Source organism: Anabrus simplex, chromosome 2 (genome assembly GCF_040414725.1).
Source record: "Anabrus simplex isolate iqAnaSimp1 chromosome 2, ASM4041472v1, whole genome shotgun sequence".
NCBI classification, from domain to species: Eukaryota; Metazoa; Arthropoda; class Insecta; order Orthoptera; family Tettigoniidae; genus Anabrus; species Anabrus simplex.
Genome location: NC_090266.1, coordinates 773,159,885 through 773,185,028, shown reverse-complemented (window position 1 = coordinate 773,185,028; position 25,144 = coordinate 773,159,885). Strand labels below are relative to the sequence as shown.

The following is a 25,144-nucleotide window of genomic DNA, read 5'->3' as shown; positions in this document are numbered from 1 at the left end:
CTAATGCAAAACTAGCCACGACTGGGCCACCGACGGCATTTGCACGTTTCTCTCTTGTCAGTGACCGCGCTGGCCGCTCAATACAAAAGGGCTGAAAACAACACAAAAAATAAAAAAATGACAAGTCTATGTTCATAGGAGTAACTCTCTGAAAATGTGAAACGCGATGCTATACTGGATGTAAATGTGCTTCATGAATGCCACAAACAGAAAATCTAAAGTGGCTATGGCTACACCAATGTGGCTTTCATTTTCTAATCGATCACATACAAAATGTTTCTTTTTAAGCTTCCTTATAGTTTGGGATATCGCATGACAATCCTGTGCACTTATTACAAGTATTTGCATGCGTGTGTGTGTGTGTGTGTGTGTGTGTGTGTGTGTGTGTGTGTGTGTGTGAACGTTCTGGGAACAACACATACAGCAAGAGCCTCCGTGGCTCAGGCGGCAGCGCGCCGGCCTCTTAGCGGTGGGTTCCGTAGTTCAAATCCCGATCACTCCATGTGAGATTTGTGGTGGACAAAGCGGAGGCGGGACAGGTTTTTCCTCCGTGTACTCCAGTTTTCCCTGTCATGCTTCATTCCAGCAACATTCATCAACATCATTTCAGCTGTCATTCATTAATATATTATTGCCCGAGACGAAAGCGACAGGCTTCGGCAGCCGGCAAAATTCCTATCCTCGCCGCTAGATGGGGGCTTCATTCATTCCTTCCATTCCTGACCCGGTCGAATGACTGGAAACAGGCTGTGGATTTTCAACACATGCAGCACTGTTCCCATTAACAGTACTGTCTTGAGCAGACACCGGCAGGTTTTGCCCGATCGAGATCGTCCTTGCCCGAGAGTCTCAACGCGGCTCTTGGCATGCGTCAGTGGCGTGCATTACCAATTAAATGAAATGGCGTATGGCTTCTAGTGCCGGGAGTGTCCGAAGACAAGTTCGGCTCGCCAGGTGCAGGTCTTCTGATTTGACGCCCATAGCCGACCTGCGCGTCGTGATGAGGATGAAATGATGATGAAGACGGCTCCTACACCCAGCCCCCGTGCCAGCGAAATTAACCAATGATAGTTAAAATTCCCGACCCTGCCGGGAATCGAACCCGGGACCCCTGTGACCAAAGGCCAGAGCGCTAACCATTTAACCATAGAGCCGGACTGCATTACCGATGACAGAACTAAACATGGAGTAGGTCAAATTATCTACATACATACATACATACATACATACATACATACATACATACATACATACATACATACATACATACATACATACATAGCGAGTTGGCCGTGTGGTTAGGGGCGCGCAGTGTGAGCTTCCATTCAGAAGATAATGTGTTCGGACCCTACTGTCGGCAGCCCTGAAGATGGTTTTCCGTTGTTTCTCATTTTCACACCAGGCAAATGTTGGGGCTGTACCTTAATTAAGGTAACGGTCGTTTCCTTCCCACTCCTAGCACTTTCCTATCCCATCTTCGCTAAAATACCTGTCTGTGTCGGTACGATTTAAAGCAAATAGGCCTAGTAAAACAGCCATAATACAAGTTTGCATTCCTTACCCTGAAGAATAAAGGCAGGCCGTCTAGGCAGCAACGCACTCTCTCTCTCTCTCTGGCCAAATTACACTGGTCAAAAGTGAAAATGTGTCCGAATTAAAAGCAGTCAATTCCTATTTATTTTGGTATGAAATAAGGAAATATGATGTTTGAAACACTTAGCTGGCTCTCATTCTTTTGAAGAAAAATTCAGGAAGATATTTTAGCGACTGAAGGAAGGTACCAGCTCAACTGAACTGACTACTGTTTACTGTGCCTGTATCCTTTGGTCTACAGCAATTTGTACTGAACGCGATACTGTTGTCCAACGATCCCCACCTACCCATTCTTTGTGGAGAGCGATTTATAATTTAGTAAAGGACTTACGGAGTCGGAAATGCTGTAGAAATGAAGCTTAAGCAATTTCTAAATTTTACAACACGTTTGATAGAATCCTACAGTTAGTGATATCATCATCATCATCATCATCATCATCTGCTTACCCTCCAGGTTCGGTTTTTCCCTCGGACTTAGCGAGGGATCCCACCTCTACCGCCGCAAGGGCAGTGTCCTGGAGCTTCAGACTCTTGGTCGGGGGATGCAACTGGGGAGTATGACCAGTACCTCGCCCAGGCGGCCTCACTTGCTATGCTGAACAGGGGCCTTGTGGAGGGATGGGAAGATTGGAAGGGATAGGCAAGGAAGAGGGAAGGAAGCGGCCGTGGCCTTAAGTGAGGTACCATCCCGGCATTCGCCTGGAGGAGAAGTGGGAAACCACGGAAAACCACTTCGAGGATGGCTGAGGTGGGAATCGAACCCACCTCTACTCAGTTGACCTCCCGAGGCTGAGTGGACCCCGTTCCAGCCCTCGTACCACTTTTCAAATTTCGTGGCAGAGCCGGGAATCGAACCCGGGCCTCCGGGGGTGGCAGCTAATCACGCTAACCACTACACCACAGAGGCGGACGTTAGTGATATCACACAAGAAAAAAATATTTTCAGCGTAATGCTCTTTGATTTGTTAGTAAATCGTTTTCTTTCCAGCGGTTTAACGTCGCCCAAACGTTGATTGGCTTTAAGCGACGCTGAGTCCGCCTACGTAGCGTAACGGTTAGCAACATTGACTGCCATCCTTGGAGGTTCGAGTTCAATTCCTGGTATTGCCAGAGATTGAATAATGGCAACAGGGTTGGTATGTTGTTAAAATGGCACATGCAGATCACCTCCATCCCTGAAAAACGCTGCACCACCTCGGGAAGAGGATACGAGTTTACTTTCTTAGCGACGCTGAGAAGGGAGAGGGCCAAGACAGCGGAAAAGGTAGCTGTGGCCTCGATTAAGGTACAGCCCAACTTCAAAGCTAGAACAACCATGCAGGAACACGCGTTCTGTAAATACATCATGGGCATCCTAAGTAGTATATACCAAGCTAAAAGAAACGGACAGGAAGTTCATCTTATGTGGATCAAAGGCCACACTGGAATTATACACAACGAGACAGTAGACCAACTGGCAAAGGAGAGCATTACAGCAGGCCATTTCCAAGCACTACCCCTACCATACACGGACTTCCAAAGCCACATCAAGGAACAGGCGTACAGAGAATGGTCAAATTACTGGGCAACAACTCAACTCATCAAAGGCAAGCATTACGCCGCTATCCAGAGACACATCCCACGGAAACCATGGTTCAACCTACTATCTGTAACTCGCCGCTATATCACATCAATGATCAGAATTAGACTTGGACATGCATCTTACCCCAGTCATCTGTTCAGACTCAAAGTTATAGACTCCACAAATTGTCCCTTTGACTCCAATCAAGAAGCAGACCTCAACCATACAATTTTAGGATGCACTAGATACAAACCACAACTAACAGATTTATATCAAACGCTTATACAACTCAAAGTTCCACTTCCCACTTCCGTTTCGTCGTTGTTCAGCAGCTATGGCATCCGTATATATCAAGCAATAGCCAAATTTTTAAGTGAAGCCAATTTAACATTGTACCGAGCTCGATAGCTGCAGTCGCTTAAGTGCGGCCAGTATCCAGTATTCGGGAGATAGTAGGTTCGAACCCCACTGTCGGCAGCCCTGAAAATGGTTTTCCGTGGTTTCCCATTTTCACACCAGGCAAATGCTGGAGCTGTACCTTAATTAAGGCCACGGCCGCTTCCCTCCCACTCCTGGGCCTTTCCTGTCCCATCGTCGCCATAAGACCTATCTGTGTCGGTGCGACGTAAAGCAAGTAGCAAAAAAAAAAAAATTAACATTGTGATACGTTTGTTCTATAGTCTGTAGTTAAACTGTTCTCATCCAACCCAAGTTCCTGTACCGTGGCTTTCTGTCATCAATTAGTCACAATGCCATGAAAGGTCCCATGTTGTAATGATGTTGCTCTTTGACCTTCCTGTTTTCTAAATGTACAGAGCTGGCAGCATAGTCTTACGGACCAAATGCCAAAATGTTAATTAAAAAGGTACAGCCCAGTGTTTTTCTGGTGTGAAACTGAAAAATCACGGAAAGCTATCTTCAGGGCTGCCGATAGTGGAGTTTGAACTCATCCCCTCCAGAATGTAAGCTAGCCGACAGCTACACGTCTGGTGCCGCACAGCCAACTCGGTTGGTATATATAAGATGACGATGATGATATTGGTTTTACGTCCCACTAACTACTTTACGGTTTTCGGAGACGCAGAGGTGTCAGCAGCCCTGAAGATGGTTTTCCGTTTCCCATTTCCACACCAGGCAAATGCCGGGGATGTACTTTAATTAAGGCCACGGCCGCTTCCTTCCAACTCCTAGGCCTTTCCCATCCCATCGTCGCCATAAGACCTACCTGTGTCGGTGTGACGTAAAGCAACTAGCAAAAATAAAATACTCAACTCGAGACTTAGGAATCTAGACAGGAAGCATTTTAACAACCTCATGTGGTTCAGGAGCTCATAAAGGATTACCCGATAAACGAGGGCAGTTTCCAAAAATGGTCTGCGGATCCATACCCATAATTTTCCGTGGCTAAATAATGAGCGTGTAATGTAATTTGTAAATAAAGCTAACAGCACGATTAATCTATCGGCTGGAGACAGACTGTACAGTTCTACAGGTAATAATTCCTTAATAATGCTATTAGCCTTTACGTCCCACTAACTAGTTTTACGGTTTTCGGAGACGCCGAGGTGTCAAAACTTTGTCCCGCAGGAGTTCTTTTACGTGCCAGTAAATCTACCGACACGAGGCTGACTTATTTGAACACCTTCAAATACCACCGGACTGAGCTAGGATCGAACCTGCCAAGTTAGGGTCAGAAGGCCAGCGCCTCAATCGTCTAAGCCACTCATCCCGGCTTAGAATTCCTTCTTTTCCAATATAAAGCCCACTTAATCTATATACTGCATATTGAAACGGGAATGTCACAGCGACATTCATTATTGAAGTATTCTTGTGCATACGAGCGCAACTCGTAACAACAGCTGTACGAGAGGTTTGAAATAACCGCTGTGCGCGCAGGTGACGGATGTAGCAGCTATGCACGCAACCTGCTCGCTGATAGATAGCCGGCCAAGGACATATGGCGTAGCCATCGAACATTCAATTTCTTCAATGTCATGATTTCCAGAACCGAATGTGATACAAAAATATCAAATACATCATCGAGTAGTCCATAACAGTAGAGGGAAGAATACCAAATTTCATTAAAATCGACGGTGGGATAACCGAGAAATTAAAGATAGAATATTGACGAATCAGAAGCCACAATGCCCTGACTACGGTATAAAAGGAGCTAGTTGAGTTAGCTTAAATCAGTATCTGTGTGTATTCCAAGCGGGCCAGCTGTGGAAGATATCAGTCAGAGGTCGTTACTCTGGTCCGACGGTAGTTGTGTTTACGGAAGGAACAAATCTTCGCGTCTGCGGACGTACACATTTCTAAGTGCCGAAGGTGTAAACTTTGAACTCTATTTTTGTGCGAGATAGGAAGTGATATAATATTTTGAGTCGTCAACAGCTGATAGACTTGTGTATTCAAACTTGAACAGTTCGAGTAATTAACATTCTTGAGAACGGGACTAAATTCTCCGAGCGAATAATCATAAATTGTTATCAACTTGCATAAACTGGACATAATAGTTTATCGTCGTGTTGCTGTACATATTCAGGGAATTGACAGTTCAGTTACAATCGAGACCATTTGACTCGTGTCAGTTTTTCGCAACCAACTGAATCATAATAATTTCTAAAGACTGTGTCGTTTATTTGTTGAACAGTGTTAATTTATTCCTTCGAACTATGCTGATCACGTTATAATCATGCCTTTTTATTTCCACAAGACTGTGCCTTAGTGACAGAATTTATTTCGTAAAACTGTGCTTTAACAACAAATTTATTTTCATGAGACTGTGCCTTAGTGACAGAAAAGACTCCAGGTTTTTGAACTGTTCGCTAAGTAGGCTTGATGCACTAGAACAGTGAATCGAACGACAATAATTTCACTTATGTTGAACTGCGTTAATCTTCTTCTTTCATTATGAACTGTGATATTCTATTAACTTGAGTTACGTCGACAAGTGCGTCGAACGACAATCATTTCATTTATGTTGAACAGTGTTAATCTTCTTCTTTCGTTATGAACTGCATCAGCTGTCATAGATGGCCTACGCATCAATGAAGAGGCGTAAGAGGGAAATGAGGAGTGATGTAGTTTCCCGTTGCTTTCCTCACCGAGCCAGAGTTGCTATTACATATCAGTCTGCCAAGCCCACTCAAATGCATGCACCAACTGACCCTATGAGCAACATTTTCACACCATTCATAGCAGGGACTGGCTGCATAAGGATTGGCATTACTAGCATCGCTCATACCTCAGTCACTTTCATATTGTCAAAGCCAAGGATAAGACAGAGACAGATCTATGAAAGTAACAAAATTGCTCTAGCCTATACCAGAAGACATAATAAACACTAGGTCCTGCCAGCAAAGGCATGTTATGAACTGTAGAATTTGTAAATTATACGAACTGTGTTAAGTAGTAATATTCAGTGAAGGTATTAATTCGCAAAATGTGCAGTGCAGTAAAGAAGTGTCGTACCAGATCTCATTGACATTCTGTGCGACGCCTGTACACTTCTTTACCCCCTTCATGGGACCGAAGTGGAATTAAATGCTAAATTAATAACTCCATATTGCACGTAATAGATCATTAGGCGTCAGACTCTCGGGTTCGATCCCGATCCTCATCGGACCTTCAAGACCTGTCAACCGCCATGGGATAACGCGGTGCCATGGTGCTGAGAGGAGATCCATGGTGAGGGGGAAGGAGTCCGGCAACGCGGGATATCGCCGGCGCCGATGCCGAGAGACAGTGTCACTTCCAACCACTGTTCGGACTTTCTCAAATTCATCCTTCACATCTGTAAAAGGTGATATACTTCTTGTCTAACTTGAATAAACAAAGACTTAAATTTCAAAAGAACTTATTCAAATACCCTTCTCTCGTTGGTTCCTAGCATGGACCGTACATGCCCTGGCGTCAACCCATGTTCTCCGATAAAGTACGGGCTTTCCTGTTACAATAACTATCATTTGTCCTGACTGACTGACTGACTGACTGACTGACTGACTGACTGACTGACTGACTGACTGACTGACTGACTGACTGGTTCATCATCACCGAGTCAAAACTACTTGACATAAACAAATGAAATTTTGAGAATACATTTATATTAGAGTGTAGGAGCTCACTGTGGGAGGACTTTTGGATATTCCGTTGCTAAGGGGGTAGAAAAGTGGGTGAGTTGTTTAAATGAGTATATTTACGTTTCAAAAACTTAACATGTTACAATAGAGAAAATTGGTATTTGGGATCTCCTATAAATATAAAGAAACATGGATAATTTGTTTACGGAAATTCTATTTCAGGGAAAGTGAAAAAGGCGGAGCGATTTTTAAAATGAGCATATGTAGAATATATCTCAAAAACGTAACATGTTACAGACGTGACAACTGGTAATTTTTATTTAAAAAAATAAAAACATATTTTTATTTTCGGTAAAACCATTTAGGGGAGGGGGGTAAAAAGGACTGAAAAGGATGTTGAATTATTTTTGTTAGGATACTGGTATCTCAAAAAATGGGTATGTTACAGATGTGAACATTGGTATTTGGAATCTCCTTTAAAAATAAAGAAAGACGTATTATTTTGGATTTGGAGAACCAACCTAAGGGGGTGGGGTGGAAAGGACAGAAAAATGGGTTGAATTCTTTTTATGAGGATACATATATTTCAAAAACTGAAGATATTACAGACGTGAAAATTGGTAATATGGAATCTCGTTTTAAAATAAAGAAGTACGTAAAATTTGTTTTCGGAACATCCACTTAAGCGCGGGAGAGGGTGAGGGGTGAAAATTTACTTTTATGAGGATACTTACATCTTAAAAACTGATGTTGCAAACGTGATAATTGGTATTTGAAATCTCCTTCAAAAATAAGGAAACAGGTATATTTTTATTTTCGAAAAATCCACTTTAAGGGAGGGGACGGGGATGAAAAGATGTAAAAAAGATTGATTTATTGTTATGAGGATTCTTATATCTCAATAACTATATAAGAGTTATAATTTCGTATGGCTATTTCTATCCGGGTGCAGCCCTTGTATGGCAGACCCTCCGATGAGAGTGGGCGGCAAATGCCATGTGTAGGGGTAACTGCGTGTTATTGTGGTGGAGGATAGTGCTATGTGTGGTGTGTGAGTTGCAGGGATGTTGGAGACAGCACAAACACGCAGCCCCGGAGCCACTGGAATTAACCAATGAAGGTTAAAATACCCGACCCGGCCGCGAATCGAACTCGGGACCCTCTGAACCGAGGGCCAGTACGCTGACCATTCAGCCAATGAGTCGGAAACATTTCAATAACTGAAGATATTACACACGTGAAAATTAGTATTTGAACTCTCCTCTGAATTTAAAGGAACACGTATTTTTTTTTGTTTTCAGAATATACACCTAAAGGACTGAAAAGAAGGGTTGAATTATTTATATAGGAACACTTATATCTCAAACACGGATGTTACAGACGTGATAATTTGTATTTGGAATCTGCTTTAAAAATGAAGAAACGCCATTTTTGTTTTTGTAATATCCAGTTAAGGGGGGTGAAAAGAAGTGAAAAGGGAGCCGAATTCTTTTTATGATGATATATCTGAAAAACTGAAGGTGTTACAGGCTTGAAAGTTGGTATTTGGAATATCCTTTAAAAATAAATAAACACGTATTTTTTTTTGTTTTGGGAAAATCCAATTAAGGGGTGTGGGGTGAAATGAAGTGAAGAACGAGATGAATTATTTTTTGAGGATACTTATGTCTCAAAAAAATGTTTTCGGAAAATCCACTTAAAGGGTAGGGGAAAGGCTAAAAAGGGGCTGAATTATTTTCATGGTGATACTTTTATCTCAAAAACTGCAGATGTTAGACGTGGAAATTGGTATCTGGAATCTCCTTTAAAAAACATCTATTTTTTCTTTTTGACTTGAGAGAGGGCTGTATCTCGCATGTTAAGTTGTATGTCGCGTGATCCAGAGTTAGCTCTGCCAGTAGCCTGCTCATATTAGCCCTAAAAGGCAATAACACAAACGTGTTTGCAAAGAGGTAGTGGGGTAAATAAAACTCAGTTTTTCGGTGAGTTTGTGTACCTTAGGAATTTTTCAGCAAATGTCTTAGTGCAGTAATAACGAACGATTACATTTATCAAATTACCAAATCCACGCGAGCAAAGCCGCGGTTAACAGCTAGTAATATATACACCAGTGGCAGCTGCTCGCCATCAGACTGGGAGGGCTGGAAATCTGGCTACGTAAAGGTAATAACAAAATTGTTCGGACACTTAACTGCAATGCATTTTTGTCAATAATATGAAACGAATTTCTGTAGGAATAAACAAGTAAGCCTTAGAACACATTATTATTGAATGAATCTTATTACACATACAACTGCCTTGTTAATTTAAATAGAGTATGTAAATCCTTTGTTTGGAGTGTACTACTTTACGGTTGTGAGAGCAGGACTATTGGAAAAAAAGAGAAAAGATTCACTGGAAAAAACAGAAATGTGGGTTTAAAGGAAAATGACGAGGACATGCTGGACTGAAAAATGACTAATCGATATTTTCTGTCCGTCTCCATGGCTAAAAGTTTAGTGTGCTGGCCTTTGGTCACAGGGGTCCCGGGTTCGATTCCCGGCAGCGTCGGGAATTTTAACCTTAATTGGTTCATTTCGCTGGCTCGGGGGCTGGGTGTATGTGTTGTCTTCATCATCATTTCATCCTCATCACGACGCGCAGGTCGCCTACGGGAGTCAAATCATAAGACCTGCATCTGGCGAGCCGAACTTGTCCTCGGACACTCCCGGCACTAAAAGCCATACGCCATTTCATTTCATTTCATCGATATTTTCTAAAGGAAATCAATGAAAACAACGGAGACTGATAAATGATATGTAAAGATGGGAGATAAAACTTGTAGATCATATCCTGAGACATAATGACTTCCTGGTAAATGTCTTTGAAGGAAAAATAGGCTACTAGCAAAGAAAGGAAGAGGAAGACCAGGGAAGATATACTTCGAGGATGTGATAAACTTGTTAAGACGTAAAACGAACAGGGACACAGCAGGATTGAAAGGAGAATGGTTGTAGCGACAAGTGTATGATGAGTATATAAATAAATAAGTCAAATTATGAGAAGCGACAGTTTCTTAACGCAACGGAATCATTCGGACACTGTTTCTCATCTTGCTTTGTTCAGCTCTGGAGGGTATCGGCCACCTCTTCTACCTTGCCGACCAACATTTGATGGTGAAGATATTTTCCACCAACGGGACTCGAACCAGCTAAGAACGGTGCCAGACCTCACGCCTTAGCGATCACTACCACCAGGTGTTGTGTAACCTTCCTTCAATTGCTTCCGACTTTAAGGGACATCGGAATGACGTAATTTTGTCTCACAGTTCATTTACGTGCTGAAAGCAAACGACACGGAGTTGTCTCAGTAGAACCCTCAGATGGCACCGACTTCAGACGGGATCGAAGCTAGTATCTTGGAAGCAAACGGACAACGGCTAAAAGACTGTGCCACTGAGGTAAGCTTCTTAGGTTCATTATTTCCTTCAGACACTTCAATGAAGTTCCAAAAACACTCTACTTCTACATCGGGAACAAAATATTTGTCGACATGAAACGAGGGACGGTCTTCCTTCTACACTTATAATACAGTAATAGCAACTTTGTGGGGCTATTTCTAGCCTGGTGAAGCTCTCGTAAGGCAGACCCTCCCACGAGGGCGGATCACATCTGCCGTGTATGGGGAAACTGCGGGTTATTGTGGTGGAGGATAGTGTTATGTGTGATGTGTGAGTTGCAGTGATGTTGGAGACAACACGAACACCCAGTTCCAGAGCCAAGGGAATTAACCACCCAAGACTGAAACCCAGTAACCCGATCCATGGCCCGGAGGACTTACGGCATAGCCGCTGACCAATTAACCGCTGAACAGCACTCCACACATATAGACTACTCATAAAATGTAGGGTATTGTTGTTGCTGCTACTGGGGCATGACAACCGAATGGTATCAGCACTGGCTTCTCGCCAAGGTGGCCTCGGTTCGAATAACAGCCAATGCATGTGCGATTCTCCAAATAGGGAAGGTTACGTCTTACGGTTACGATTCCACGTAAAACTAAATGCCCTTTGGCTATGATTATGATAGTCACAGTCACTTAAAAGTACAAACTTGTCTACCTTTCGTTGTTGCTATTATTGTTGATTTCTATTACGGGCTTCGGACAACCAAGAGTACCCTGTGTCATAGGATTAGGAAGTAAGAAGTCAAACTGTAACGATTTTGACTCGAGATTTGGGTTAAGTGTAACAGGATTTGAAATAAGGTGACATTTCAGCATTCTCTGGGATAATTGAGAGAAAATGGCGTATACCGAGAAAAGTATACTCAGGAGATTCACTGTCTACACCAGGATTCGAATGGAATGTTTCAACACGTCACTAGTCCTTTTCTTCTTGTTATTGTTGAACCTCATGAACATACTGTCTTCTACCACTTCCCCCACATATGTGGGGTCGCGAGTGCCAACTGCGTCATACATGTAGATTTGGACCTCTTTTACGGCTGGATGCCCTAAGAGACGCCAACGCTATATGGAGGTATGTAATCACTATTGCTTGTTTCTATGGTGGCTGGTACTGTGTTATGTTGTCTGAATATGAAGAGTTTTGGGACAGGCAAACACCCACTCCCCCGAGCCACAAGAACTAATCAGAAGCATTAAGCATCCGTTCTAGCCGAGAATCGAACCCGTGACCCTCTGAACCGAAAGGCAGTATGATGACCATCCAGTCGGGCCTCGTGAACATACTGCATATAAGAAACTGCAAAACCATGTCGAAAATTTGAAACAAATGACATAGCCCAGCGTAGCCTATACGAATTCTGGCCAACATGACCTCTAGGCTGGGACTAAAATGACCAGCGAATTCGAATGACATGGTCATCCATATTTAGTATGGTTTTATGTGACTTCCTCGCTCAAAATATCGAGCACGTCTTTCGGGTCACGTAACTGTGAGCTTGCATTCGGTAGGTGATCGGTTCGAATCCCACCGTCGGCAGCCCTGAATATGATTTTCCGTGGTTTCCTATTTTCACACCAGGCAAATGCCGAGGCTGTGCCTTAATTAAGGCTACGGTCCTTACTTCCCATTCCTAGCACTTTACTATCCCATCGTCGCTATAATACCTATCTGTGTCGGTGTGACGTAAAGCCAATTGTAAATAAAAATCTTCCCTCTGCACAGATTCACGAGTGTTTAATACTTTTGATCTTCACGAATTTAGGAATTGTGCCAACATCACATCCCTCAAAAACTATTTAACGACAACAAAAGACATTAACTGAAGAATTCCTTTGCCTAGTATGTTCGCTAAATCATCTCATTTTCCACAAGCCATTATTATTACTATTATTATTATTACTATTATTATTAGTAGTAGTAGTAATTTATTTCCCCTATAAATTGATTCCTTTCTTCTGACAGCATTTGAGACAATTTGTTTTTTGCTAGGGGCTTTACGTCGCACCGACACAGATAGGTCTTATGGCGACGATGGGGTAGGAAAGGCCTAGGAGTTGGAAGGAAGCGGCCGTGGCCTTAATTAAGGTACAGCCCCAGCATTTGCCTGGTGTGAAAATGGGAAACCACGGAAAACCATCTTCAGGGCTGCCGATAGTGGGATTCGAACCTACAATCTCCCGGATGCAAGCTCAAGCCGCGCGCCTGTAGGCGCACGGCCAACTCGCCCGGTGAGACAATTAAATTAACTCCTTCTGAATCATCAGCACAGCTCCTTACTGCAACCAGGTTAATCCATTTCAGTGTTTGTAATACTTCCGGTTAACCACGGAATGATTATTTATAACGCAGTTTATGTTATAATTTTTTAAAGTTCGTTCTTCAGATTTCAAACTTTACTATAGGTTAATGTTCTCCTTCGGTATTTTCCCCTGTAATAATTGTTCTGTATATTTTTTCAATGCTTATTATTATTATTATTATTATTATTATTATTATTATTATTATTATTATTATTACTGTCGTCATCATCATCCTCCTGCTCTCATGATGTCGAACTTGGTGCTGAATTTCTACGTGTGATGAAAAACATCTATAAGAATGGGGAGGAAGACGCCCAGATTTACGACAGGAAGTTCTGCAATTTTTTCTCCCAATATTAATTCTATGATTATGTAAAATCATGAAAATAACGTTTTTTCTAAATGTCTTCCGACATGCTGATTAAATTCTCCGCGACATTTTAAAATGTTGTTGATTCTACGTCCCAGTAACTACATTTACCGTTTCCGAGGACGCCTAGGTGCCGAAATTGTGTACCGCAGGAGTTCTTTTACGTAGGCTACCAGTGAATCTACTGACGTGCGGCTGACGTACTTTCAACATCTTCAAATACCACTGGACTGGACTGAGCTAGGATTGAACTCACCAACTTTAGTTCAGAAGGCCAGCGTTCTACCATCTGAGCTACTCAGCCCCCCCCCCCTCCGAAATTTTGAGTCATGTTTTCCGGAATATTGTTTGTTGGATCTAGCAAAAACTGCACCGAGGTGTGAAGTCGATGAATATGCCACTCAGCTACCATGTCTATTTAATCCGGTGGCACAGTTATTCAGGGACAATTTTCCGAAAACTAATAATGATTTCCAAATTAAAGCTTCATTATTGCGTATAGGTCTTTTCAAACTTTAAAAATAATCTTGTGGGCCAGATTCTATTTCCGGAGAGGCACTTAAACTCGGGGTGAAGCGATCCTACCATACATAATAAGAATCTTTTGTATATCATTGAACAATACGAAGGTACCAGACGATTGGAAATCGGCCATTGTAGTTCCTGTTCACAATGGGGTTGACAAGAGCGACATGAATAACCACAGACCGGTAAGTTTGACGTCAATCATATGCAGACAAAGGGAGCAATTAATAGTAGATTATTTGAGGTTAAAGTGAGATTCTGGAATGATATTTAAGGGGCAGCATGATTTTAGGGAAGGCTTCTACTGCGAAAGCCAGCTCTGTTCCGTATGTCAAGATATATCGGTTAAGTTCGACAATGGGTCAAGGATTGATGCAGTAGTAATTGATTTTGCTACGGGATTCGATCTTGTGCCACATGACATCCTCCCCAGCAAATTAGCGCGTACGGAAATTGACATCAGAGTGGTGAAATGGATACGAGAACTCTTCAATGGAAAATCTTAGAGGGTGCGCGTGAGAGAAAAGCTATCTTCTCCAGTAAACGTTACGTCTGGTGTAGCTCAGGGTAGCGTTACTGGGTCAATTCTTTTCATATGAAAATGAAATATATGGCTGATTCGATAAAATCAGAAGTGTGCCTCTTTGCTGATGATTGCGTCATATACCGGGAGATAAAGACAGAGGGGGACGAACTATTGCTTCAGCAGGATTTGGATACGATTAAAAATGGGCGCGCGAAAATCGAACGAAAATCCACAGCGGAAAAAGCAAGAAATTGTTTTTCAGTGAAAGAAAACTGACAGGAAAGAGGGATTAAGAACTTGGGGGGAAAGCGTTATTGAAGTTGATAGTTGTAAGTTCTTATGTGTTACTATTAGAAAAGACTTAAACTGGTCAGAGCAAGTGGAAAATGTAGATAAGAAATCCTGGAGTTCGTTACATTTTATTATGCGGAATTTCAAGAAAACTAATTCTGGTGCCAAAATTAAAGCTTATAAATTTTGGCAAGACCGATTCTCGAATATGGGTCTGCGTGCTGGGATCCGTACAGGGTAGGATTAATAAATTCCCTAGAGAAAGTTCAAAGAAGAGAGATGCGTTTCGTAAACGGGAATAGGAGAAATATCATTAATTGGGAAAGTCTTGGATCTAGAAGAACTAGAGCTCGCCTGTGTGGTCTTTATAAAAGCTACACGGGAGGGGCTGCCTGAAGTAACATTAGGAAAATGTTGGAACCTCCCTCGTACTTATCGAGAAATGATCACAAGCATAACATTAGGGCCAGAAAACAGCTTACTGGTGTGGGCAAGATTTCCTTCGTAAACAGGACCATAAGGGATTAGAAAAAATTACCTGCAGCAGTCTTTGATAGATTCCCTTCCTGCATCAAATCATTTAAGATCATTAGCGCTAGTGTAAACTGAAAAGTAAAAGCTGGAAACAACGGACAATGAATTTGTCGTTTTCTGCTGGATTTATAATGTTAAACTAGTAATATTTCTTGTAATATTTTCTCTCCATGGAGTTGCTTGTTGTACTCCAGTTGTTGTAGCTATTGTTGTTGGGCAATTATGTTTTAACCTTACTTTATTATAACTTGTAATGTTAAACTAGTAGTAAGTTCACCCTATAGTCTTGTAAGCCGTAGTGTTAAGTGAAAATGAAAACCTACAACCTGTTTTCCAGTCACTGACCGGGTCGGGGATGGTAGAATGAAGCCCCCATTTTGCGGCCAGGATAGGAATTGTGCCGGCTGCCGAGGCCTGTTGCACTCCTCTGGGGCAATGATTAATGACTGACAGATAAAATGAAATGATAATGGAGAGTGTTGCTGGAATGAAACATGACAGGGAAAACCGGAGTACCCGGAGAAAACACTTGTTCCGCCTCCACTTTGTCCAGCACAAATCTAACATGGAGTGACCGGGATTTGAACCACGGAACACAGCGGTGAGAGGCCGACGCGCTGCTGCCTGAGCCACGGAGGCTTCAGCCGTAGTGGTTTTTTTTTGCTAGTTGCTTTACGTCGCACCGACACAGATAGGTCTTATGGCGACGATGGGACAGGGAAGGGCTAGGAGTGGGAAGGAAGCGGCCGTGGCCTTAATTAAGGTACAACCCCAGCATTTGCCTGGTGTGAAAATGGGAAACCACGGGAACCATCTTCAGGGCTGCCGACAGTGGGGTTCGAACCCAGCCGTAGTGTTAAGTACTGGAAATAATTAAGTTGTGTGTGAAATTTTATATGATGATGCTGGATTTAGAATGTTAAATCAGTAGTATTTCTTGTAATATCTTGTTGTTTTTTTGCTTTTGTTGTTGTTTGGTAATTATGATAACTTTACTCTAATATTACACTACTCTAAGTGACCATTGCCACCGGGGTACTTCCCATTTGCGATGTATTTTTTAAATAATAATAAATGTGACACTGTAAATGCTGACGCACAACCTATTCATTTACGCACTTTCAAACGCATCACAATCTGCTCGCCGCAACCACCTTTATACAATTGCTTAAGTCATCATCATCATCATCATCTGTTTACCCTCCAGGTTCGGGTTTTCCCTCGGACTTAGCGAGGGATCCCACCTCTACCGCCTCAAGGGCAGTGTCCTGGAGTTTCAGACTCTCGGTCGGGGGATACAACTGGGGAGTATGACCAGTACCTCGCCCAGGCGGCCTCACCTGCTATGCTGAACAGGGGCCTTGTGGAGGGATGGGAAGATTGGAAGGGATAGGCAAGGAAGAGGGAAGGAAGCGGCCGTGGCCTTAAGTTAGGTACCATCCCGGCATTCGCCTGGAGGAGAAGTGGGAAACCACGGAAAACCACTTCGAGGATGGCTGAGGTGGGAATCGAACCCACCTCTACTCAGTTGACCTCCCGAGGCTGAGTGGACCCCGTTCCAGCCCTCGTACCACTTTTCAAATTTCGTGGCAGAGCCGGGAATCGAACCCGGACCTCCGGGGGTGGCAGCTAATCACGCTAACCACTACACCACAGAGGCGGACCAATTGCTTAAGTACTGTACGAAATTCTGCTCGTGTCTCGGGTCATTCTGTGCGTACAATATTTTCACGAGGAATCATCACAGCCGCGGATATTATAATAAAATCTTCGTCAACTATGACGACGGAATACAAATCACCAAAGGCATGAATTATTATTAATACTATGTTACGTTCTTCGTCCGGATTCGACGGAGTCGTCCTATGCACAGTCGAGTGGACGAAATCTTGCTGATGTAGAAAGTGGTTTCTGTTGGTAACGGAACGTTACGACGACTTAATCTGGTTCTAGCAATTCCCTTGCGTTGATTGGCAGCCTACACTTATCCTTTGTCGTGGGCATTAGTTGCAGAGTGACGAGGTCAAGATGCCTAAAAGGTCAAGTATGGTCCAGCTCCATGGCTAAATGGTTAGCGTGCTGGCCTTTGGTCACAGGGGTCCAGGGTTCGATTCCTAGCAGGGTCGTAAATTTTAACCATAATTAATTAATTCCGCTGGTACGGGGGCTGGGTGTATGTGTCGTCTTCATCCCTTCATCCTCATCACGACGCGCAGGTCGCCGACGGAAGTCAAATCAAAAGACCTGCATCTGGCGAGCCGATCATGTCTTCAGACACTCCCGACACTAAAAGCCATACGCCATTCGTTCGTATAACAGTATGATAGGCTGGAAACTTTATCCAATATTCAGAATTGATCATACATCTTCGTTTAATTATATACTCATTGGTTTGCTAGATAATGAGTTCTCCGAAAATCGAAACAGTAGTTAGTGGGACGTAAAGCCAACAGATAATGAGTTGAAAGCGAATATCTTAATCCTATCCCTGCACTGCGAAATTCTTATTTCGATATCTTCCGCCACCTCGTTGAATCGATGCTTTGCCAAGTGGCTGTATTAGGGAGGTGGTCAGAATATATCGTCGTTGCCGGAACAGAACCTCGTATGTGATAATCTTTTTGGAGATATACTGACCCGCAACACATACGTTATGAAGAGCGAGAATGCCTTGAAAAGATTCACACAATATTGCACCCTAGATGACAGAATCATGTCCGCCTCTGTGGTGCAGTGGTTAGTGTGATTAGCTGCCACCCCCGGAGGCCCGGGTTCGATTCCCGGCTCTGCCACGAAATTTGAAAAGTGGTACGAGAGCTGGAACGGGGTCCACTCAGCCTCGGGAGGTCAACTGAGTAGAGGTGGATTCGATTCCCACCTCAGCCATCCTCGAAGTGGTTTTACGTGGTTTCCCACTTCTCCTCCAGGCAAATGCCGGGATGGTACCTAAATTAAGGCCACGGCCGCTTCCTTTCCACTTCCTTGTCTATCCCTTCCAATCTTCCCATCCCCCCACAAGGCCCCTGTTCAGCTTAGCAGGTGAGGCCGGCTGGGCGAGGTACTGGTCATTCTCCCAGTTTGTGTGGGTAGGGCAACTGGGATCGCACGACAATCCCTCAAGAAATATGGATCTGATTGACGCGTATCGGTAATGCAAATCGTGGTGCAATTAGCAGCCAACTAATACCAACAGTTAATCATAGGTATATAGAACTAGCTGTCATTCATACTTCGCGTGGCCTTATACAACTTTCAGTCTGTGTGTACCACAACAGAACCACCCGCACAAACTGACAACTCTGTTATTAACCCAAAAGCAAAACACTCAAACACCCCACCCCAGGAAACTACAATACCGTAATTTAGGCCTCAGTGGCAATGACCACTAAACAAACGTAAATCCTAGAGCCTAGCAAGGGACCGAAATCGAAACCTCCACAAGAGATCAAAATATGCGTCAACTGTACAGGTGCCCTCGCTGCCTCATATCATCGGTGGACCAGGTGAGTTTGTCGTGCGGTTAGGGGCGCGCAGCTGTGAACTTGCATCCGGGAGACAGTGGGTTCGAACACCACCATCGGCAGCGCTGAATATGGATTTCCGTGGTTTCCCATTTTCACACCAGGCTGTATCTTAATTAAGGCCACGGCTGCTTCCTTCCCACTCCTAGACCTTTCCTATCCCATCGTCACCAGAAGACCTATCTGTGTCGGTGTGACGTAAAAGCAAATTCAAATTTTTGAATCCCGGGTGCCCCTTCCTAAAGGCGGCAATCAAACGACATAAGGCAAACAAAAAGTGGTCATTGCCACTGAAGCAAAAGCAAAACAACATACACAACAATTAAAAATAAACACACAAAACCAAATGACACTCCTAGAACCAATGAGACTAGTTTTACAGCTAATCACAACACACTTAGCGACGCACTGGAACTAAACAAAAACCGAGGCGTATGCGACTAGATTCGCGTCTATAATTGTTATTAACTCAATCAACACCGCTGAAAGTAATTAGCAACACATTGGGCTTATGACAGTTAAGCAACATTGACAACCATCTTTAAAATTTTGGTAACCGCTCCAGACACGGTAACTGCAAAGGTCAAACTTGAACTTTCCTCCCACACCTTCTCAGGGGTCCTAAAAACCTCTACAAGCACAAACAACACTGGTACCTTTAGAGGGAACCAATAAAACAACCAAATCACAAACACGAAGTAAGGCAACATTAGGCGTGGTCACTCACTGGATAGGTGACCACTCAGTCTCATTCATACATACATACACACACACACACACACACACACACAAAACACTGGTGGAAATTTTTAAAATTCGTGGTGACGACAGCTCCAGTCACGGGAACTGTAAAAGTCAAACCTGAGCTTTCCACCCACACCTACTCGGGAGTCCTAAAAACCCTTACAGGAACAAACAACACTGGCACAATGAGAGGGAAGCAATAAAACAACCAAATTACCAACAAAGAGTACAGCAACGTTAGCCTCTCTCTCACACACACACAAACATACACGCGCGCGCGCACTAGGGAGCCCTGTGAGAGCGTCTTCCTAAAACCTTAAATAACAAACGCCCTTGCCATTAGTCCAATAAATCAATATTAACACCAACATTTTAGTAACACATTACGCTTCAATTAGAAAGCGCACTGTGTCACCATGGCTGCTGTCTGAAAAGAGGGAACTTAAGCTATGCTTTCACAATTCAAAGTAACTTTCTGCAGCTCCGGTTGGTCCATGGCCGGTCTCAGAAATACGTAAACTGTACTCAACAGTCGTAAGAGGAGGGCTTAGAAGCACCGGTGACAACACTGAACTCCTCTCTGTCCACTTCCCAGAGGAAGTGATAAGGAGGGGTGAACACTGATCATAGGGGTATAATGCTAGCCATCGGGGGTATCGTAACAGGCAATTTCGCAAGCGCGAGGGCGTGACACGGTGGAAACAAGCCAACGATTTCTCTTCTTTAACGATGTAAGCTGACGGTACAGCAATTTTAGTTGTTTTAAATTCAACTAACAGGCACATATGTTCTATATTGGGGGTATAGGAAAGGAGTAGAATTCGGAAAGCAGCGTCAGTGGCCTTAATTGAGGTACAGCCCCGACAATTGCCAGGTGAGAAGAGGGGAAATTACAGAAAAGTAACTCAGCGCTGCCGTCTGTAAGGCTGGAACCCGTCATCTCCCGAATGCACAAATTATTAATTCTCAGTAATAATCAGTTTAGTCCTGTTCGCCACCCACCCACCCACCGGCCAACAAATGTTCCATTTCTATCCTGAAGGTCGCAGGATCGAATTCTGTAGTCACACGAGTTGGAGTGATTATGAGAAACTGAGATGCTGTAGGAAATAGGCACTACTTCCACACTGCCCAGCACAATTGCTCCTACACCGACCACGGGTCCTGACAGTTCGAATTACGGATGGGTCAAATTAAAAAAAAATACTGATTAACTTTTCACGTCGGTTGACATTTAAGAAGGTTAAATGCAACATATCTGTGTCATTGGATTTGCTGGCAAAATAAAGAACCCCTTTTCGGAGCAAACATTTCGGAATTCGGATTATCTTCAAATCTGTAGCAATTGCAGGGTATTCATTTTTATCCATTTATTTATATGAAAATAATGATGTGCATTTAATATCCCCGTAACTACTAACTTATTACCAGAAGCTGAGATGAAAAACCTTTGTTCTGTGTGCCAGCACATCTACCGACAAACATATTTCATCCTAAATACCGACTAAATTGCCGGGATTCGATCCAGCGCCATGACAACAGCAGGTGAGCGGCACATAGCGCGCTTAATGGCACTGTATTTTGTTTCTTCGTCTATGGCCAACAAGAAAACCCTCAGACGTTCGGGTCACCGATTTTATGGATATTTCGTTCATTAATAGCAGATGTTAAGCATAAATATAATAATTTCGTGTGGCTATTTCTAGCCGAGTGCAGTCCTTGTAAGGCAGACCCTCCGATGAGGGTGGGAGGGATCTGCCTTGTGTAGGTAACTGCGTGTTATTGTGGTGGAGGATAGTGTTATGTGTGGTGTGCGAGTCGCAGGGATGTTGGGGACAGCACAAAAACCCAGCCCCCGAGCCATTGGAATTAACCAATGAAGGTTAAAATCCCCGACCCGGCCGGAAATCGAGCCCGGGACCCTCTGGACCAAAGGACAGAATGCTAATCATTTAGCCACGGAGCCGAAAGTTAAGTATAAAGGAAGGTTGACGTAATGACGTGTACTTATCTAGTATTCGCAAGAAAATAACAAATAAATTTGGCAAAATAATTGGTATGAGGCAATTGTATTCTTATTACACGTCCACAATCATCTCGTCATCGACAGTCCAGTGGTAGCATTCCTTGCTACGGACCTGGAGTTCTGCTGCACTGGAATCGCATCCCGGTCGTGGAAAAATACGCATACCGTACCTTATATAGGCCTATATGTTTTACAGTTCCTTCATTTCTTAGAACATGCATGTACAAGTAGAAAGAAACGAAGGAAGCGATCTCATCGCAGCAAAAGTCCAGGTCCATAGGCAAAGATGCCACCACTAGACTACCGCTGAAGGGCTGGCTGTGGGGGTATAATAAGAATACAATTGCCTCGTGCCGTTACTTTGCCAATTTTAATTACTGTATCTTCTTGCGAATGGTAGAGAGGTAAGCTATATTACTTCAATATTTTGTTATAGGCCTACCTAATATGTAATACAATTACAAGTAACGATAATGTCGGTGACCTCCTAGTAAGGTTGTTTGAAGTCATTCTTACATTTCTCCTAGCTTTAAACATCGTTAGATGAACGTAAAATTTGTCTTCACAGACCAAATGCAGCACAGGTTTCCTCTAAGTTTTCTGATTTTCCCCTTTCATTTTCTTCCCAATCTGGCAGTTTGAATATCATACAAATTTCACAATAGTAATAATAATAATAATAATAATAATAATAATAATAATAATAATAATAATAATAATAATAATAATAATAATAGGCTAATAATAATAATAATAATAATAATAAATATCCTCCCGATAAATCTACTGACGTAAGACTTAGCATTCTTAAATGACAGCTGACTGTACCAGGAATCGATCTTGTAAACTTGAGTACAGAAGACGAGCGCCGAGCCAACTGGAATATAAAGCCAGTCGTTAACGTTTTACACAAACGCCAGAATACTGGAATATTTTCTTATTTCGGTTTTGTATCAATATGCGGGTGACAAGACTGAGGACGGGAAGGAAGTGGTCACCGTACCTCATGTTAAGTCCAGCTCAGAAATGCCTTCTTACCGGGCGAGTTGGCCGTGCGTTTAGGGGCGCGCAGCTGTGAGCTTGCATCCAAGAGATAGTGGGTTCGAATCCCACTGTCGGCAGCCCTGAAGATGGTTTTTCGTGGTTTCCATTGTCACACCACGCAAATGCTGGGGCTGTACCTTAATTAAGGCCACGGCCGCTTCCTTCCCACTCCTAACCCTGTCCTATCCCGTCGTCACCATAAGACTTATCTGTGTCGGTGCGACGTAAAGCCACTAGCAAAAAAAAAAGAAATGCCTCCTTAAACGTGGAAGACTAGACTAAGATGGGTGCCTCTTACTCTAAAGGTTATGCCGTTCTTGTCTTGTTTTGAGCGTTGGACATCAGCTCCTTGTTCTTATGAGGTTAGACTTGCGTTCCGACGGATCATATCCAGCCAGTGGGAAGTTTTGTTTATGCAGGGGAATACGCAGTACGGCTCAGCAAACTGATATCCTAAACTTGGATTCGAGCGAACGTATTCCTAAAGTTAACAGAATAGACAGTGATTCTGTAATTGGATGTAGACGTTTAAGCCAATTGGACCCTTCCCGGAACATTCGGTGAAGGTAGTATGGTAATGGGCACTGAATTTCACACTTTTTTTTTCATTTTCGATATTGGTCGTTACACCTGGTAGAACGAGTCAAGGAAATATAAACGCCCGTACATGTCAATTTCTTGGCTTACAAGAGTAATACTGTTTTAGCGTGGACATTTACGCGTAATTGCATTGTTACATCTGAAGTTTCCCCACGTCTCAACTACGTTAGTGGTTCATGCAGCGAAAGATATCCACAGAAAATATAAGTGAACACAAATAGAATTACCACTGCTGGTGTAACTTTTCATGTTTTAACACCGACGCTATTGAGAGATCGTATCAGATTCATGTTTCTTTCACTGCACATGGAAAGTTATTATTATTATTATTATTATTATTATTATTATTATTATTATTAGTAGTAGTAGTAGTAGTAGTAGTAGGCATTGGCATTACGTCCCATTAACTACTTTTACGAATATTTTTCTATTTTATCTTTTGCTTGTGGTTTAACGACACGCTAACACATCGAACGTTTACGGCGACGCAAGCATAGGAAAGAGCGGGCGTGTGAAAATGGAAAACCAGGAAATTTCCCACCATCTACCGAATACAAGCGGTCATTATTATTATGATTATTATTATTATTATTATTATTATTATTATTATTATTATTATTATTATTATTATTATTATAGTTAACGAAAAATGTTCACATGAAATTCTAAATAGTTGCTAATCTACCATCATCAACATACTGCCTCTTATCAGCGAGAGATTTTACTGCGAATTTTCTGTCAACTCCTGTAGACTTAGGGCAGAATCAGCGTAAATATTAGCAGATGGGCGAGGCTCTCCTGTCACACACACACAAACACACACACATATACACTTCTAGCTGAAGCACACAGCGGGTCCTATGAGTTAAATGAAATAACAGAACATAAGAAAACCTCAGCTTTTCGTTATAACTTTGCTGAAGAAGCCGTTGGGCACGGAACCACTGTACTTCCTTCCTGTCCGCATTACAGAGATTTCTACAGCAGCACACTTGTGGAACTCAACTCCTACCAGATTATTTAAGCCATTGCATTGAAAGGAACCATCAAATAATTTATTCTAAAACTTTACAGTAAAAGCTGACTCGTCTTCAACAACACTTCAGTATTTTGCCAAGCAGCTACGAGAGGAAGGGTTGACATGTGTTACACCCGGTCACCTAACTAGGTAGGTACCTTACGAGTTACAGCCTACTTTTCTTGTCCTAGATAAAATTTGATCATTTTAAAGTGATCTAATATTTTAATTTTCACGTGATGTTACCTTCACGCTGCCGTGGGTCCGCATCCAAAAAGTGACAAGGGCTTCGTCCAGGCAGTACACATTAGTTCCCAATGAACATTCCTCGTCAGAGCACTCACTGTGACTGAATGAAGCCAGCCAGCTCGCTCACTCGCACCCAAGCCAGCCAAAGCTCTTCGGAGGAAGAAACTTCACTACCAATGCGCATCTCTTACCTGTCGTGACGAAGAAAGCAGGAAGTATCATCACCACTGCACTGCCTCTTGTGCGTGTCGAGCATCGTCCTTTCAACTTAACAGATATTCCATTCGGAACTACAGTATCGAACGGTTAATCTATGGGTGAATTTCAGATATATGCGATACTTGGTATTGTATAAGGCCGTACTCGGATATAACAAATAACTTGACAAATTTAAACAGCAGATACGGGTTATCGAAAATTCAACCCTTTATGAAATCAAGACTTTGGAAAATAAAACAAGTGAATTTGACTATAAAACTGTGCCATCTTTAAAGGTTTCAATATATATATATTGCTAGTGGCTTTACGTCGCACCGACACAGATAGGTCTTATGGCGACGATGGGATGGAAAAGGACCAGTAGTGGGAAGGAAGCGGCCGTAGCCTCAATTAAGGTGCAGCCTCAGCATTTGCTTGGTGTGAAAATGGGAAACCACGGAAAACCATCTTCAGGGCTGCCGACAGTAGAATTCGAACCCACTATGTCACGGAT

At 42.9% G+C, this 25,144-nt stretch overlaps 1 protein-coding gene across 1 annotated transcript in view; it reads right to left on the bottom strand.

Annotated features, from left to right (window-relative positions):
• wgn (wengen) overlaps positions 1 to 24,550 on the bottom strand; it is a 238,590-nt gene extending 214,040 nt beyond the window's left edge. Inside the window, exon 1 of the mRNA XM_067139443.2 lies at positions 24,430 to 24,550. Within this exon, the coding sequence (XP_066995544.2) occupies positions 24,430 to 24,453 (24 nt within the window). The 5' untranslated portion in view covers positions 24,454 to 24,550. The remainder of the gene's footprint in view (positions 1 to 24,429) is intronic.
• Positions 24,551 to 25,144: the final 594 nt, after the last annotated feature.